The sequence below is a fragment of the Microtus pennsylvanicus genome, chromosome 9 (assembly GCF_037038515.1).
Source record: "Microtus pennsylvanicus isolate mMicPen1 chromosome 9, mMicPen1.hap1, whole genome shotgun sequence".
Taxonomy (NCBI): Eukaryota; Metazoa; Chordata; class Mammalia; order Rodentia; family Cricetidae; genus Microtus; species Microtus pennsylvanicus.
The window spans coordinates 97,722,636-97,741,402 of record NC_134587.1 but is presented as its reverse complement, the minus strand read 5'-3'; the positions used below and the strand labels follow the sequence as shown (position 1 = coordinate 97,741,402).

The following is an 18,767-nucleotide window of genomic DNA, read 5'->3' as shown; positions in this document are numbered from 1 at the left end:
CCTGAGAGGCCTGAGCCATCCTTAAAAGAGAAAGTCAATTTCTATGCTTAGCTTTAAAAATAGTAATTACCTAGTTTTAACATATTAATAAAAACACAGCCAAAAGTAAAATATTTTCCTACATAAGCAATCAGTATTCTAGAAGTCTTGCTACTAACAGTAAAGAATAACAATGTGGCAAATAAAAACATTAAGATGTCAGTAAATTCATAGAAATATGGAAAAATCTAAATTATGAAGCTTTGAACTGTTTACATCCTACATTTTACAATTCAGTTCTATGAAGCTTGATATGCGGTTTAGAAGTCAAGAAGAATTTGATTATATCACAGTTAAAAATCTTATTTAACAAACTGTGACTTTTGATAGACTCCAAATCTATTCTTCAATTCAAGTAGATACGAAGGTGAATACATGACTTACATATATTTTATATGCATACAGAACAGGGAAAATATATCTACTCTTAGTACTTTTCAAACAAATTGAAAAAAAAACACAATGTAAAGCAGCATTCCAGTCTTATGGTGAATGGACAAAGGAGTGACGTAGTTACACCCTGAAGTAAGGAGATTCACAAACTACAAAGAAAATGGCCACAGGTAAAAATCTATTTTAAAAGTCTTGGAGAAAGATTATTTAACCTAGTTTTGATAATAAGGTTAAAAAAAACCCAGAAGAGTCAAGGTGACTAAAATAAAGTATGCGTGTGTTTGTGTGCATGCTGCACTCGGAGAGGAAGGAAGTAGATCACAACACAGCACGGAGGATAAGCAGAGCATTAGACACTGAAAAAGGCAGGCAGCATTTCTAAACTTTCCAGTGACCGGAACATTTTAATATCATTAAGTCAATCCTACACACATAAGCAGAAATGAGAGACAAAAGCAGAAAAACTGGTTAGCGGGCTGCTGTACAACAGTAAGGCAAGAAAACAAGAAAAGATGTCAATGAAAAGATAAATGCTGAACAGACTTGTCCATTTTCTGCAGAAATGAACAATGATAAAAGTAAAAATCTAAGGACTCAAGACAGAAGAACCCCTACTAAAGAAAGCTGCTAGACACGGTTAAGAGATGAATGCAAATGAAGAGTGCAATACTATAGAAACTATTAGTAGTAGTAGTAGTTTGTTTGTTTTTTGAGACAGGGTTTCTCTGTGTAGTTTTGGAGCCTGTCCTGGAACCTGCTCTGTAGACCAGGCTGGCCTCAAACTCACAGAGAATCGCCTGCCTCTGCCTCCTGAGTGCTGGAATTAAAGGCGTGTATGACTGGCCAGTTACTAAAGAAATTTGGTGGAAGAAAAGAGAAAAATCAATGATCTCACATATAGAGGTTAACAGTACTTAAGTCAAGAGAGGAAAGTTGAAGGGTTATCTTTCAAAAATATTCATCCCAGCACTCTCAAGTCTGAGGCAGGAGGTTCTCTGTGAGTTTGAGGCCAGTCTGGTCTACAAAGTAGGTTTTCAGATAGCCAGGGCTACACGGAGAAACCCTGCTTCAACCACCCCCCCCCAGCAAAAAAAAAAAAAACAGAATATTAGAATCTAATAAAATAAGCTTCTGGGAAGTCCAATGAGAGGAGATTTGTCTTAACATCTTGATATTGTACATAAAAATTTATGAGAAAGTATATTTTAAAAACCAGTTCAAGAGAAGTTAATGAAAGATATTAAAATAACAAAATAAAAGTTGGTAGAAATCAGAAAGATAATTAAGTGCGAAGTTCCATCACGAGTTCTTCTCATACATCCTCAAAATCTGTGCTCTAAGAGACCAGAGACATAGCTCAGGGAGTACGAGGGCATGCTACTCTCCCAGAGGACCAGAGTTTGCATCTCATCACCGTATAAGGGGCTCAGAACCACATGTAACCCCAGCTCCAAAACATCTAACACCCTCTTTAGGTCTCCACCCACAAACTCACCTTCTATATGCACATACACGGGTATGAAATTTTTTAAAAAATGTTCACTGTAAGAGTCAGAATTCAGGCTGGAGAGATGACTCAGAGGTTAAGAGCACTGACTGCTCTTCCAGAGTGTAATTCCCAGAAACCACGAGGTGGCTCACGACCATCTATAATGACATCTGGTGCCCTCTTCTAGCGTGCAGGCATACACGCAGACAGAACACTGTACTGTATACATACTAAATAAATCTTTTTTAAAAAAGTCAGAATTCTGTTAAAAGGTGGTCACAGCTTCTACAAAACTTCTACAAAACACTCAGTTCAATAAGATCTTGAGTAAGATCTTGACTTTAAATGAAACTAATGCATCTTTCTAATGAAGTGAAAGTAGGGGAACCTCTGCAGATGTCTACAAAATGTCAAAATACTGCGTTAGATACTGGAGCAACACAATCTAAAGATCACCTTTACTGAGGCGCAGCTCATAAACAATAAATTTACCTATTACAAGCACAGGTTGACGAAGGTCTTAAATATTTTAGTTTGTGTTTGCACATTTGTGTGTCTATGTGCTATGGAGCATGTGCAGAGGTCAGAGGACAACACACGAGTCAGTTCTCTCCTTCCACTGTGTGGATCCTATGGCCCCAACTCAGGTCACTGGGACGGGTGGTGAGCACCTTCACACACAGTTGGCTAAATCGATGAATGTGCTTCCCATTACTGCAGGACAGAGCCCTCATGCTCCTGTAGTCACTGATCCAGTCTACTGCTATGGTGGAGATTTGCATGCAGATTCTACCTTGAACCTTCTTAAAGGCAACAATTATTCATTTTACTTTTCTAGTGCTAATTTTTTAAAAAGGTGTTTTAATTGAAATAGAACTACATCACTTCCCTCCTCTCCAGCCACGATTCCGCTCCAAAGTTGATGGCTTCTTTTTCTTTATTGGTATGTGTGTGTGTGTGTGTGTACACGTGTGTGCGTACAGCTTCTGCTGTTTGTGTGCATATTGTTTCTGGGATGACCTCTCTACATTGGACAATCAATAAGGGGGCTCATCTCTGGGAGGGACTAATTCTCTTTCTTCCAGCAGTCAATAGCTGCCTGTAATTCTATGTCTTGGGGTGAAACCCCACAAAACTTCTCCCCTTCCACATTAATAAGTACATTGATATTGCCATTGTTCTGGCCTTATTTATACACCCATTTCTAGGAGAGACAGTCTATCAAGAATCTTAATCCTCCTGCTTCTAATGATGTTCTCTAGTTGTGAGTTTAAGAACAAGACAAAACAAAACCAAGCAAACAAAACTACTCCAAAACCAAACAAACAAAAAAGCCAGAAGCAGCCAAGAAGTACTGGATTTTGCAATGTGCAATAAAGATAGTTATTTATACTATCGAGTACCACTGTCTGTACATAATAAAATTACTAATTTTGCATTATCTTAATTTTCAGTTTTAATTCATCTCTCCTTTGTGAATTTCCTTAGTTTGACTCACATTACACTTTAACTCCAGGTCCTTAGCAACTATGCAGAAAGCAAACAGCCCGACAGAGTAAATATTTTAAACTTAGGAATAGGTACAGACAAGAACAGAGCTGACTTGTATTGTGGAAGAATTACAGAATTCTACAAAGTGAAATAAACATTATCAAAGACATAGTACCCAACTATTCACAAATGTTGCTACATTACCAAACAAGACTTATAAAATTCATCATCTTGCCAGGTGGTGGTGGTGCACTCCTTTAATCTCAGTATTCGGGAGTCAGAAGCAGGCAGATCTCAGTTCGAGGTCAGCCTGGTCTACAAAGTGAGTTGCAGGACAGCCAAAGATACACAGAGAAACCCTGTCTTGAGAAAACAAAAAGCAAACAAAAATTTATCATCTTATAAGAGCCACAGTGCCAGGGCTGGAGAGATGACTCAGTGATTAAGAGCACTGACTGCTCTTCCAGGGGACCCGGGTTCAATTCCCAGCACCCATATGACAGCTCACAACTGTCTGTAATTCCAGTTCCAGGGAACCTGACACCCATGGCAAAACATTAATGCATATAAAATAAAAATAAATAAAATTTAAAAAAGAGCCACAATACCACATTATGAGAAAGTTGCAGGCATTATTGGAACAGGGGCTCAGCTGGCTGAGGTGGAGGGGGAAATACTTCACTATGGTTTTGTCAAAGAGTATGAAAAATGGGGCTGGAGAATTCACTCAGCAATTAGAAAAACTTATTGCTCTTGCAAAAGTCCTGGGTTCGATTAAGTTCCCACACGGTGGCTCAAAACCAACTGTAACTCCAGTTCCAGGGGATGTGACACCTGCTTCAAATTTCAGTGGTCAACAGAATGCATGAGGTGCACATACGTACATGCAGGCAAAACACTCTCACACATAAAAACAAAATACATCTAAAAAAATTGTACTTAAAGGAATAAGTAAGCAACCATCAAAATCTCAACACTAATGTTAAATTTGGTACAAAAAATATTGAATAGGAGTCCTGGACCTACAGTTAAATACAAGTTAAGCTAATTTTTAACCAAGGACAAAATTCTGAATTATTTCTTATTGACCAGGAAGTAGTAAGGGCTACTCAGATAAAACTGAATTACTTAAAACACTATGTAATGTGTATCATTATGATAGCCACCAATTGCCTGTTTCAACACTGAGAGGCCAATGGGGGCACACAGGTGAATAAACAGTTTAATTAAAAGCTGAGCAACAGCTGGCTCACTGTCATAGCAAAAATGATAATACAAAGAAAAACCAAAAAAAAAATCACAAACTAAGCAACTTAAAACAATATCTATTTAATACGTCCTAATTCACTAATTTGGATAGGTACATGGTTTAAGATATGTATATTTAGCTGTCCCAAGGCTACATTTGTATCTGAGGCTCAGGACCTCAGACTTCGCTGGTTCTAGGGAGTTCATTTCTTGTGGTTTCATAATTAAGGATACGTTCCCCTTAGTTAGATTACTCTTATTGAAATTACAGGCTTGGAGCCTCTGGAAGGGCTTATAATGGGGTAGTGGAAGGGCTTGTGTGGAGAGCTGAAAGCAGCCTCTTACAAGGGGTGAGCAAGGAGAGAAAAAGAGGGAAGCCAGCTATTCCCAGGAACGATAACATCTCTTTTGTAGAAGGGACTGCAAGGGACTGGATTAGTTTTTTTTCTATCTAGGGTAATACCTTTCGGTGGGGATAATGGTTAATCCCAAGTAAAGGACCTGAGAGGCAGGCAGTTGGACCTAGAAGGTGAGAGGCTATCTATAGCCCTTTTTGGACAAGAAATTTATTTATTTTATTTTTTTAATTTATTTATTTATTAAAGATTTCTGTCTCTTCCCCACCACCGCCTCCCATTTCCTTCCCTTTCCCCCATCAAGTCCCCCTCCCTCATCAGCCGGAAGAGCAATCAGGGTTCCCTGACCTGTGGGAAGTCCAAGGACCACCCACCTCCATCCAGGTCTAGTAAGGTGAGCATCCAAACTGCCTAGGCTCCCACAAAGCCAGTATGTGCAGTAGGATCAAATGGACAAGAAATTTAAAAGAGCAGTCAGTTTGGCTGCTGTTTAAAGAAGAACTGCAAAGTAAAATATCATCTACATACTGTATGGTTTAGATTGGGGAGAGACAACAAGAGGAGATCAGAAGCTAAAGCCTGACCAAATAGGTGTGGGCTGTCCCGGAATCCCTGGGGAAGGATGGTCTAGGTGAGTGGTGTGGAGAGGTGAGTGTCAGGGTCAGTCCAGGTGAAAGCAAAGATATTCTGAGATTGAGAGCTGAGAGGAATAGAGAAAAAAAGCATTCTTGAGATCTAGAACTGGGAAGTAGGAGGTTCCTGGAGGGGTAATGAAAAGAAGTGTGTAAGGCACTGAAGGATCAAGAGGGACCACTGCAGAATTAGTGAGCCGGAGGTCTTGAACCAGGCAATAGGTTCATTAGGTTGTTTTTGTTTTTAAAGCAAGTATAGAGGTGTTAAAAGGAGAAAAAGTGGGGTGAAGTAGAAGTAGCTTTTTCCTTAGAAGGTCAGAGATGATAGGCTTCAGTCTCCTAAGGCTCTGGAATGAGAGAGGGTACTGAGCTTGGGTTATGTACCTGGTAGAATCCTGTCAATTGGATGACAATGGGAAAATGGTGTTTAGCAACAGAGGGGTTTTGGGTGTCCCAGACTTGGGATCCACCTGAGAGGCTGGCAAAAGAAATGAGACATTGGAGCTGGGAGGTTGGGAGGCTAGGAGGAGGAGGGGAGCTGTTGGCGAATCTGGGGTGAGGTGAGTGGAAGGAGCAAAAGAAATGGAAGCTCTCACTTTAGCTAAAATATCTTTTCCCACAGAGGTACCAGGCAGTTTGGCAAAACTAAAATGAATGAGTGATGCACAAAACTCAAGTCCGAATGGATTAAAGACCTCAATATCAGTCCAAACACACTGAACCTGATAGAAGAGAAAGTGGGAAGTACTCTACAACACATGGGCACAGGAGATCACTTCCTACGTATAACCCCAGCAGCACAAACATTAAGGGCCTCATTGAATAAATGGGACCTCCTGAGGCTGAGAAGCTTCTGTAAAGCAAAGGACACTGTCACTAAGACAAAAAGGCAACCCACTGACTGGGAGAAGATCTTCACCAATCCCGCAACTGACAAAGGTCTGATCTCCAAAATATATAAACAACTCAAGAAACTAGACCTTAAAAGGCTAATCAAGCCAATTATAAAATGGGGCACTGAGCTGAACAGAGAATTCTCAACAGAAGTTCAAATGGCCAAAAGACACTTAAGGTCATGCTCAATTTCCTTAGTGATCAGGGAAATGCAAATCAAGACAAGTTTAAGATACCATCTTACACCTGACAGAATGGCTAAAATAAAAAACACCAATGATAGCCTTTGCTGGAGAAGTTGTGGAGAAAGCGGTACACTCATCCATTGCTGGTGGGAATGCAAACTTGTGCAACCACTTTGGAAAGCAATGTGGCGGTTTCTCAGGAAATTCGGGATCAACCTACTCCTGGACCCAGCAATACCACTCTTGGGAATATACCCAAGAGAGGCCCTATCATATAACAAAAGTATATGCTCTACTATGTTCATAGCAGCATTGTTTGTAATAGCCAGAACCTGGAAACAACCTAGATGCCCTTCAATGTAAGAATGGATGAAAAAAGTATGGAATATATACATATTGGAGTGCTACTCAGCAGTAAAAAACAAGGACTTCTTGAATTTTGCATGCAAATGGATAGAAATAGAAAACACTGAGTGTGGTAAGCCATACCCAAAAAGAGGAACATGGGATGTACTCACTCATATTTGGTTTCTAGCCATAAACAAAGGACATTGAGCCTATAATTAGTGATCCTAGAGAAGCTAAATAAGAAGGAGAACCCAAAGAAAAACATATAGGCATCCTCCTGAATATTAACCTTCATCAGGCGATGAAAGGAGACAGAGACAGAGAAACACAGTGGAGCACTGGACTGAAATCTCAAGGTCCAAATCAGGAGCAGAAGGAGAGAGAGCATGAACAAGGAACTCAGGACCACGAGGGGTGCACCCACACACTGAGACAATGGGGATGTTCTATTGGGAACTCACCAAGGCCAACTGGCCTGGGTCTGAAAAAGCCTGGGATAAAACTGGACTCGCTGTACATAGCAGACAATGAGGACTACTGAGAACTCAAGAACAATGGCACTGGGTTTTGATCCTACTGCACGTACTGGCTTTGTGGGAGCCTAGGCAGTTTGGATGCTCACCTTACTAGACCTGGATAGAGGTGGGTGGTCCTTGGACTTCCCACAGGGCAGGGAACCCTGATTGCTCTTTGGGCTGAAGAGGGAGGGGGACTTCACTGGGGGAGGGAGAGGGAAATGGGAGGCGGTGGTGGGGAAGAGACAGAAATCTTTAATAAATAAATAAAATAAATGAAGGCTGAGAATGAAAAAATAAAATGAATGAGTGAGATAAATACCCCTAAAGATACAATTAAATAGTGGGGTCTGATGAGGTAATAAGGCTGTCCCTCTACCCTGACAATAGAGAAACTAGGAAACATAGTTCCCCAAAAATCCCTCAGTACCGAGTATGTGGCTCCAGTAATCAAGGGAAAGGAGATGGGAGGGTCAGATACTGTGGTATTTACCCATTGCTCCCTATTACAGATGACAGTTGTGGTCAGGTCAAAGGGAATTGTTTGTGTTTGATGTCTCCATGCCACAATGCGCAAGAGGACAACTGACTGACCGATGCCCTTCCCTATGGCACCTTGGACATGGTCTCGTAAGGCCAATATGACGATTAGGACACGCCTGGGCCCAATGCCCAGTTTTACCACATTTGAAACATGGGCCTGGCGACTCTTGAGCCCCAGGGGCAAGGGAGCGGCAGGGACAGCAGAGACTGCAGGGACAGGACGGTCAGTCTCCTCGACTATCATCTGACATTTGTGATTACAGGCTTTATCACTCCTTGCATGTTACACCTTAAAAGCCAACTTTAACATTACTTACTGTCAGCCGGGCGGTGGTTGTACATGCCTTTAATCCCAGCACTCGGGAGGCAGAGGCAGGTGGATCTCTGTGAGGCCAGCGTAGTCTACAAGAGCTAGTTCCAGGACAGGAACAAAAAAAAAAAAAAAAAAAGAAGAGGACTACTTATTGCCTGTGGGGTCAAAGGGCCTGTCTCCAAACGTCTAAGTTTAACCCTAATGTCAGGGAAGCTCTGATAAAACAAGACAAAAGAAAACAGTGGGTCATAAGGAACTGCCGGCCCTCTGGGGTCTTTGGATCTAGCTTAGTATATAGTAACAGAGCTTTAGGGAGGCGTTCTAAAAATGCAGACCCATTTCCTTCATATCCTGAATAATCTCTAAGAGTTTATCATAGTTTACTGGCTTGAGGGCAGCCTTAAGGAGACCTTTATCTAAAATACTACCTGGGGTGCTACAATCCCCATGTGGATCCTTCTGGGGACTGCCTGGCAAGGGGTGCTGCTGCATTAGTATGGCGCCCTCATCTGCATGCACTCTGGCCTGCTCCCAAACTCACCTGTGCTCCTCACGAAGTAGGATCATAAAAATATGATGAAAGGTGAGACTATGTAAGATTGGATAATGTATTGAAATTAGCTTATGAAAGACATAGAATTAGACAAATAAAAACCCAGTTTTTGTTCTATGTGAGAGAGTTCTGAGAGCGAGAAAGAAACACGTACTTTTAGTAGCCCGTCCACACTGTCTGCTGAGGTTGGAAAGGTGGAAGTTCATTAGCAGGGTCCAGAGCTGAATCGGGTGTTCCTCCAGCTTAGACGGCATAGCCGGGAACATGTGAGCAGGTGAAGAGCTTGTAAGGACAGGGGCTTAGAACTTAGATAGAAAAGGCTTGGATATAAGGAAACTCCTTCCACCTGCTTGTGTACTGCCAATCTTTAGAAAGTTCCCGCAGAGTATGGGGATCAAAGGTGGCATTAGGTGGCCACTTTAGGTTATTATCTAAAGGGTACTTAGGCCTTATTAGAACAAAGATGGACAAGCGTGGGAATCTATAAGTAAGGCATTAAGCATTACAGTTTTAGGGTCTCTAAAAGACAACCCAGGGGAGAGGGTGAACTGATAGCTTTTGAGGGTTTGTTTCCCATGGCTAAAAATGTGAGAATGGCAAAAAAAAAAAAAAAGATAATTAATCAGTCATCTCAGGAATAGCACGTGGGTTGAGAATTAGGCCAGGATGATTTCAAGACCCATCGAGGGTCAGATGGCCCGAATGGTGGCAGCGATAGGATCACAGTCCGAGTGGCAGCCCAAGAAAAAATATCCAAACAGTGGTGACAGGACCACTTTCAAGTGGTCTGAACAGCAGGGTGCCAAATCTCAGTTTTTAGCTGCGAGGAGCAACCAGAGATGAATGTCAGAGAAGAGTTCAATCGTAGCCATGAAGGCTGTGGTTGGCGGCATTCCCCCCATTTCTAGGAACAGCAGAGGGTTGCTGGGAGCTCACCAGTCAAGTCCTCAGTTGGAGAAAAGGTTAACACGACCAGAAGGAAAACTCACTGATTGAAGCAGCTGGTGTTGGCAACCAGTAGATCGTAAAAGTAAATGTGGATTGTTGTGGAGAAAGCCGGTCCAGGGTCCCAGCCCCAGGAGAGGGGGCGGGAGAGTCTATGGAGTCTCGGCACCCATTACCGGGCAGGAGAGAGAACGGATCACAAAACACACCACAAAACCCACTTTAAGAGTTTATTAAGAAAGAAAAAGATATGTGCATAGGCTTAAGGAAGTTGGTGCAGGGAGAGTGTGGAGTGGGCATATCCAGCTTTTAAAGTCTGCCTAGCGCATGCGCACAGGGGCTTACGTGGCTGCTTCATGCGTGGTTGCGTCATGTGTAGGAGACATGACCATGCTGCATATAGGTCACTTAGGGCTTGAGGACCCCGGTTGGCTATATAAACTGTCTGAGCACTTGTTGGCACATGCGCGGCCCTGGAACCTGGAAGTTCCAGCCGGAGTACTGGGTGATGGAAACCGTAACAGTCATAATCCAGAAGTCGTCCATGCTTTCTTGCCGTGTCTGTGCTTGCTGCCTTTCAGGTCAGTAGTGGTAGACTTCCCTACACTTCTTTTCCCATTCCTGTCTACTCCGACAAAGTAATTGTGGGAGCACTCATTTATCACATAACATAATCTAATCAAAGGAGCCAGTAAGTACAACTGTATTTACAGCTCAAGAGGAGAGAATACAAGGGAGGGGAATCCCATAGATTGTTTCAGGATTCAGCTTACCAGTATAAGTTAAGTGGTATTTTTGAAAACAATGGAGAACTAGAAGTCTCTGACAGAACAAAGATGGGTAAAGACATTTCTATCTGAGCCCCAGTAGAAAAGCTCTAAGCACTGAAAATAAACTCAGAAAAGTTAATTTGCCTAAGGATACAAAGTCAGATTTGCCCAAAGGGAATGTGTGAATTAAAGAATCTAGGTAAATGGCTATTTAGGCAATTGGTTATCTAGGTGAATGAATGGAGGCGGAGGTGAGGTGGAAAAGAAAAGCAGGGGTGCTAGACAGTAGAGAGGAGCCCCAAAGCAAAGACACCAGAACCAGCAGGCTCCATGCGCTTACAAAATTAGTTCTGCTGTGTAGCACAAGTAGGGCGGAAGAGCATCGTAGTGGGTCGCTATTATTATCTTGGAGAGTTTGACAGTGGCCAATTAAGAAAACCTGAGAACTTAATTTTCAAGATTACATGAAAACTTCTAACAAGCATTATCTGATTTTGTATTTGATTTGAGAGTTCTCTAAAAGGAACTGCAGTACAGCCTTAACACAAAAGTTTTAACTTTAATAAATGTCACATATTAATTATTATTTATCAAATACACACAGGTAAGGAATAAATCATCATGCACATTACAGAATTCTATGTAAACATTATCCATATACCAAGAAAACAAAAGTAGCCAGGGATAGAGATTTTAAAGAACAAGGAGAAACTGAAGACAAACAACAGTTTAGCTCCATCAGTATCAAATGCCTACCTTTACTTCACCGCTTCCACCAGCCCTTAATACATTCCTCCATCCTTGTTCCCTGGCCCTATTTATTCTCTCCAACTTTTGGAGAAAGAGAAATAAACAAAATACCATTTCAACTACTTAATACAAAACATACAGAATACATTTAACAATAAAATTAAAATCAGTGTACTTCCTTTAAAACTACATGTGTGGGGAGGGCAGAGCTACACTGTGGAGATGGAGTCTCTTACCCGCTGCTTCTCTTGCCTCTTCACCTGCTCCGCCTTCAGGAAACTAATCTGTAACATTTTAGACATATTCTCAGAACCCAAGTTTTACCAAGTTTACATCTACATGTAGGCAAAGGGAGATAAACAAGAGCAAAAAGCTACCTGATCCTTCTGCTTCTTCTCTTTCTCAATAAATTCCAACTTTCTTTTCTTTGCTGCTTCCTTAAACAAAAGAACACTTCTATCAATAATTTCTACCTTTTTATATTTTCATCCAGAAAGTATATCAACAGGAAAGGTATACCCAAAGAGATGAGGAAAACCAAAGGATGAACAAAATAAAGTATCTGTTTGAAAGACACAAAGCAGAAAGGTTTGGAGGCTCTATAACACTGGTTCTCAACTGGTGGGTTGTGATCCCTGGGGATCAACTGACGTTTCCATGGGGGTCACTTAAGACCATCAGAAAACACAGATATTTATATTAAAATTCATAACAGTAGCAAAATTACAGTTACAAAGTAACAAGGAAACTAATTTGATGGTTGGGGATTACCACAAAATGAGGAACTGTATTTAAGGGTCACGGGATTAGGAAAGTTGAGAACCAGGGATCAATAACGTTAGTGGATTTTGCTGTTGTCTAAGAACTGTTTTGTGAGGCTTTGAAATAAGCATATATATGTCTTTATACCTCAAACATTTTCTTCTTTTCTTCTCCAGAACACATTTTCTTCGCTGGAATTTGATAGGGCTGTATAAAAAACAAAGCTACAAATTAAATAAATATTTAAGGCACTCTTGGAAATCACAAACTTCAGGAAGTTTAAGGTAAGAAAAGTTAAAGCCAATACAGTCATAACTTTTAAAATGCATTGACTTTAGACAGACACTACTCGTTGATATGCCTTATATTAAACAACCTGGAAGACGACACTCAAACCATCAACTAGTTTTCTCTGCACACACATATTTTTGAAGATTTTATTTAATGAGAATTTCATATATTATGTAGTATATTATGATCATGTACACTCCCCAGTTCTCACCTCCAACACACCCCCAACTGTAGCACAATAATAAAAATCCAGAGACAGATATTGGGGTTCAACCTAAAGATCAGAAAAGCAAAACAGCCAGCCACTGCTCTCGCCTCTACCCAAGTGGCGATTCTGCCTCCAGGAATCCTCAGAATGAGACTGCACTGCACCCGAGAGCTGTCTCCTGAACCATCTTATATTCCTCTCTAGTGCTGGGATTAAGGGCATGCACCACTACTGCCTGTTTTCTATGGCAAACTAGTGTGGCTACGGCAGTTAAAGGTGTGTGTCACCACTGCCTGGTCTGTAAGGCTGACCAGAGTGGCTGCTTTACTCTCTGATCTTCAGATAAGTGTTGTTTATTAAAATACAAATGAAGGGCTGGAGAGATGGCTCAGCGGTTAAGAACACTGATTGTTCTACCAGAGGTCCTGAGTTCAATTCCCAGCAACCACATGGTGGCTTACAACCATCTCTAGTAAGATCTGGTGCCAACTTCCGGCCTGCAGGGACACATGCAGTCAGAATATTGTATACATAATAAATAAATAAATCTTTAAAAAAATAAATAAAATACAAATGAAATATCACTACACCCAAGCATGATTTTTATCAGGCACACTCCTTCCCAACTCTCCCCACTAACTCCTCCTAGATCCCTCACCACTTATACCTCCCAATTACCTGTCCTTTTTGTTTTTATAACTGAGTCCAATTGTCCATATATGCATAGGTGTGGGGCTATTCAATGAAGCATCAGCAATATATTAGGGGCACACACCCTAAGAAAAGTGACTCCCTCCTCCAAAAGCCATTAACTTTCTAGTATTTCCTCATGGGGCCTCATGAGCTACTCCCCCAAAGGATATTAATTTTAACCATTCTAAAACTATAATGAAACATCACTTCAAAAGTCAAATAATAATTTTTTCTTAAAAAATAAATTGTACAATATATGTTCATTACATAAAACTCAAACAACAATAAAAATTTATAGTTGTTTCATATTGGAGGTAACCCCTATCAATATTTTTATGAGTATCATTCTAGACATTTTTATAAACTTACATACATACATAAATATATAAAGTCCTAATTTTACCTTTTCTGTTTTTTATAAAATGTTTTATTTGATAGCAAAGTATTTTTAATAATGTCTTGACAATCACATGATAGCAATAATTTACTATTATTGGTAATAAATTAACAAGGAAATAGTCCAGATTTAATTTATTTAGCCATTATTCTGAGATAGATTTTAAGTTGATTTTAAGTTTTCCTATTCTATAGTCTGTAAGAAACTTTCTTACATATACCTTTTTGGCTCATACTCAAATATCCCAGAAGACCAATTTTAAAAAAAAAAGTGGAATTAAAGAGTAGCATCATAATTTATATTTTGAGAACTCCACCTTCCCCAAAGGCTGGACCAATTTATTTTCCACCAAAGAATATAGAAAACACAGATTTTCATGTGGATTGTTCATCTCTGTTAATTTCTGCTCCTTAAAAAGGCTAAGAATATTTCCTTTTACATACTTACTGTTCCCATAATCTCAGATACGTTCTTGGTTTATCTTGTTTATTATAGCTATTTTCTTATGTTTAGCTTTTACTTATTCTTTTACGGCACTAAAGTTTATAATTATAAATCAGCTACAACTCTATTTTCCTTTATGGTATTTGTTAATACTGTAGGGCTAAAAAAGACATTTTATTTTTACTAAGCATTTTGACACCTTTCACAGTTAAAACTCTATGTGGCTGTTAGACTAGTTTCCAAATCTGTACCCCACAGAAATCAAATGAGTGTGTAGTATCAACGTTAATGAACTAGTGGTAGCGCACATCTATAGTCTTAACTGTCAGGAAAATAAATTCAAGGACGACCTGAGAGACTGAAGAAAAAAAGGGGGAAGAAAAACTAATGTAATAAGAGCTTTGTGGCCTAAATGACTCCCCTATTATTGTGTGTGTACCGTGTATGCAGGCTTCTGCGTAGCAGGGAGGACAGCACTAGAGTTGGTGTTCTTCCCCCCCCACACCTTATGTGAGCTGCAGTGATCAAGGCAGGCTGGCAGGCTTTTGTTGTAAGCACCCTCCTTCACTTGCTGAATGAGTCTCAGCCCTAGGAAATATCCTTAGCCCAAGAGGTAGAGGTTTCAGAGGTAAGTTATATGGAAGCAAAGATTAGGTTCCTCTTTGATCTTCTCTATCACCTTACATAGAGACTATTCAAGTATTTATGGAATAAAATTCCAAGCTATTCCTCTGAGAGTATCTGGGTGCTTTCAGAATGTTATCTCTTTACTAAAGAGATAAAAAGAAACACTGTACTAAGTAAATGGTTTTTGTACTAAGGAAATGGTTTTGTTTTCTGTCACTCAAAAAACAAAAGCAAAAATGAACCCAATCACAGAATTGTGTTCATGGAGCTCCCTCTGGTGGCTTCAAGAAAAACAACAAAACCCCTAATAAGAACAACAAAACTACATGTGCTAGCTTTAATTTATATAAATAAACATATTACTATATTAAGATATTTAAGAAGTCTGAATATAAAAAATATTTTATATTTGTTGAGAGAATATTCTTTAATTTAAAAAGGAATCATTCAAGAAAACAACAGGTATTTATTTACAATCTCAGCCAGTACACTAGCTAACACTATCTCAGCTTTTTAGGAGCACAGGAAGAGCAAGCATTCAAGCTGAGTTGAGGAGACAGCAAAACCCTGCTTCAAAAAACTAAACCACTTCAGAAACTGTGGGGTTTTTTTTATTCCATTCCCTTGTTATGACCTTGATAGTTTTCTTATCTACTTGATTGCAATGCTCTTACTTTTTTCTATCTACCTATTGGTGTGGGAGGTCCTTCTGTCTGTGTTGCTTTTCTTGGTTAATGAATAAAGAAACTGCCTTGGCCTGTAGATAGGGCAGAAATTAGGTAGGCGGGGAAGATGGAACTGAATGCTGGGAGAAAGAAAGGCGGAGGGAGGGCATCAATCCGCTGAAAGGGTCAGATGCAGAACCTTGCCGGTAAGCCACAAACATGTGGCAATACAGATTAGTAGAAATGGGTTAAATTAAGATGTAAGAGTTAGCCAATAAGAAGGTAGAGCTAATGGGCCAAGCCGTGATTTAATTAATACGGTTTCTGTGTGGTTATTTTGGAGCTAAGATAGCTGGGCGGCCAGTTCTGGGCAGCGGGGACAAACAAGAGGCCTTACTGTTACATTAAGTTTTCATAGATTTTATTTTTATACTTTTATTGTTGCAAAATATACATTATAAAGTCATGTTTTTCTATTTTAAGTCTGTTCTGTCATTATGCAAGCTTGCTCTGCTAGACATTGAATTTGTGCAACGTTAAATGTTTTAAAATAAGTCATGGCACATTCTAAGTACTGACTACTATCTAATTTTCAGTGGATTGGCTTAAAAATCATTTAAAAATGATAAACCCTTCTGGTTTTAGGCAGCTATCATCTGAGTCACTTTTCCATTACTTAGAATATGAGAGATGGAGCCTATCATTTTGAATATTAAGAGCAAAAATCCAAAACTCCCATTTACAATGACAGTTAACTGGAAATAAAAGAACAATTAAGAAAGCACATTACACTGGGCGGTGGTGGCGCACGCCTTTAATCCCAGCACTCAGGAGGCAGTGGCAGGCGGATCTCTGTTAGTTCGAGGCCAGCCTGGTCTACAAGAGCTAGTTCCAGGACAGGAACCAAAAAAGCTACGGAGAAACCCTGTCTCGAAAATCCGAAGAAAGAAAGAAAGAAAGAAAGAAAGAAAGAAGGAAGGAAGGAAGGAAGGAAGGAAGGAAGGAAGGAAGGAAGGAAGGAAGGAAGGAAGGACATTACTTGATTCCATCAGCTATGAGAAGGCTCTGATTATACACTTGGTTTCTTTTCTATCCTGGTCAAAGGTGAGGTTTCTACCATGTCATGGATTCATTTCACCATTTCCTTCATTCTCTGAATAGTGGGTGGCCAAGGGACAAAAACAACTCTCATTTTACAAGTTCGCCCAAGTGTGTATTCCTTTTTGTGATTATTCTATGTGGTATCTACCTAATCACATAAACACAAGTATGTCACTGGGCGGTGGTGGTAAAGGTTTTAATCCCAGGGAGGCAGAGGCAGGTGGATTCTGTGAGTTTGTAGCCTAGTCTACAGAATGAGTTCCAGGGAAAGCTCCAAAGCTACACAGAAAAACCCTGTCTCCAAAGAAAAAAAAGATAATGTGTCTGCCCTCTCTTACTCCATGGCCAACATTAGTTTTAGCTCCAAGAATCAGAGACGTTATGCATGTCTGTATTACAATTGTTAAACATGTGTTGCAAATGTAAACACTATTTGGAATAAACATGTGTCTTCAAAATTATCTATGAATTAATATTTTAAAAACCTATTTAGAAGACATGAAAAATGTAATGAAATTTTGGTATGGAACATAAATTTTTCAAAGCACATTTGTAGCAATGAAGTCAACTGATTTCATGTCAAAATGTGATACAATCATAATGATAATAAATAAAAATGTATAGAATTCAGTTAAAGAAACGCAGTGTATACCAAAGTGTGTTTCATAGTTGTTAAAAGCACACTAAGTCAATTTCCAACTTTCAAAATACTTGATGGAAAAAAGGACATCATGATTACACTAAGATACCAACCTGCGTTTCACTAGAAACCAAATTTGGTATGTATGCAAAAAAAATATTTCAAAAGCAGTGTTTTATTTATTGCACCATAGTAAAATAGTTGCTGTAAAGAAACTTCAAGAAATCACACTCCAATAAGCATTAACAATAAACCTCTGGATGGGGAAATGACTCAGAAGGTAAGGTGCCTACCTAGCATGAAGACCTAAGTTTGGTCTTAGTAAGACCACAGTACTCACATAAGAGCCAGCCTTGCTGGTGCTCAGCCGTAACCACAGGAGCTATTGGCTAGTGAACCTAGTCAAAGTAGTGAGCTCCTGGGTTTCTGAGAGACCACATCTCAAAAAATAAAGCAAAGAGTGACAGAAAGCACCCGAGGTTGACGGCTGGCCACTTGTACACATATACATGAAAAAGTATTTCAAAGAACACTTGTTTACTTGAGCCTAAAAGGGTTTATGTCCTTTCACCCCATTTAGTATGGTTAGGAAATAAAGGGCATTGCTTTCCTGATAGAAATTTAATCTATTCAATCGTTTATTCATTAAAAAAACAATTTTGTGCAAACATGTATATCAAGACCCTTCACTTCAAAGAAATCACACTCCAATAAGCATAACAATAAAAGGATACACACAAGGTACTGAAGTTCTGCTAAGGAAGCAGATCCTTTTTCTCTTTGGGAGGGCAAGAGATACAATCAGGAGAAAGATAAAAAAAAAAAGGTGGCATTTCTTATCTCCCATTGGTCAGTGGAAACTTTAAATACAAATGCTGCCAATGTGATAATGTCTCTGGCCATGATGCCAGTATTCTATTTGTTAATCTAGAAACTAAAGTTAGGCACTCATCACAGACAAGTGGCTCCTTTATTTATCCCCCCCCCCCCGCCCTGCTTTTGTTCCCACAGGAGAACTGTAGGAGGTGAGGGTGTTAGCATGTGATCTCATTTTACCTAGCAAGGGTTTCCAACAAAACAGTGCAGTATTGATGTGAGTTGTGCCTACAAAGGGCAAGGAAAAAAAAACTCAAGAGGAGGAGAGAGAACAAATCAAACAAACAAAGGACAAAGTGCATAGGAGGGAGAATCAGGTCCAGTTTAGCTGATGTGCAGAGAACCTTGGAGCATCACAGCAGATGAGAGCAATAGAAAAGGGGGGATCTTGAGAGGTTTTATCACCTAAGCATGAGCATGGAACTTAGGTGGCAAGGCAAGACGTTGCCACTGAATGCTCCTTTCATGGACACAGTATATAAGTTTTTAATTCAATGAGCCTGTTTCTAATGATCCTCTAATGATTTTAATTCCTTGGTTATAATACGAAGCTAAGGAAATTAAGTTTCAGGGTCTCGAAGGCTAGTATTGAATGATCT

The 18,767-nt window shown here is 39.8% G+C and overlaps 1 protein-coding gene across 16 annotated transcripts in view; it reads right to left on the bottom strand.

The window, feature by feature from the left end:
* Nek1 (NIMA related kinase 1) overlaps positions 1-18,767 on the bottom strand; it is a 121,888-nt gene that overhangs the window by 73,918 nt on the left and 29,203 nt on the right. For 14 of the 16 annotated variants that reach the window (XM_075986816.1, XM_075986824.1, XM_075986818.1 and 11 more), the window contains 4 exons: positions 12,374-12,433; positions 11,842-11,901; positions 11,701-11,748; positions 11,471-11,545 (listed from right to left, as the gene is read on the bottom strand). In XM_075986816.1, the coding sequence (XP_075842931.1) occupies positions 11,471-11,545; positions 11,701-11,748; positions 11,842-11,901; positions 12,374-12,433 (243 nt within the window). The remainder of the gene's footprint in view (positions 1-11,470; positions 11,546-11,700; positions 11,749-11,841; positions 11,902-12,373; positions 12,434-18,767) is intronic. The other 2 variants (XM_075986817.1, XM_075986821.1) reach the window with 1 other exon arrangement.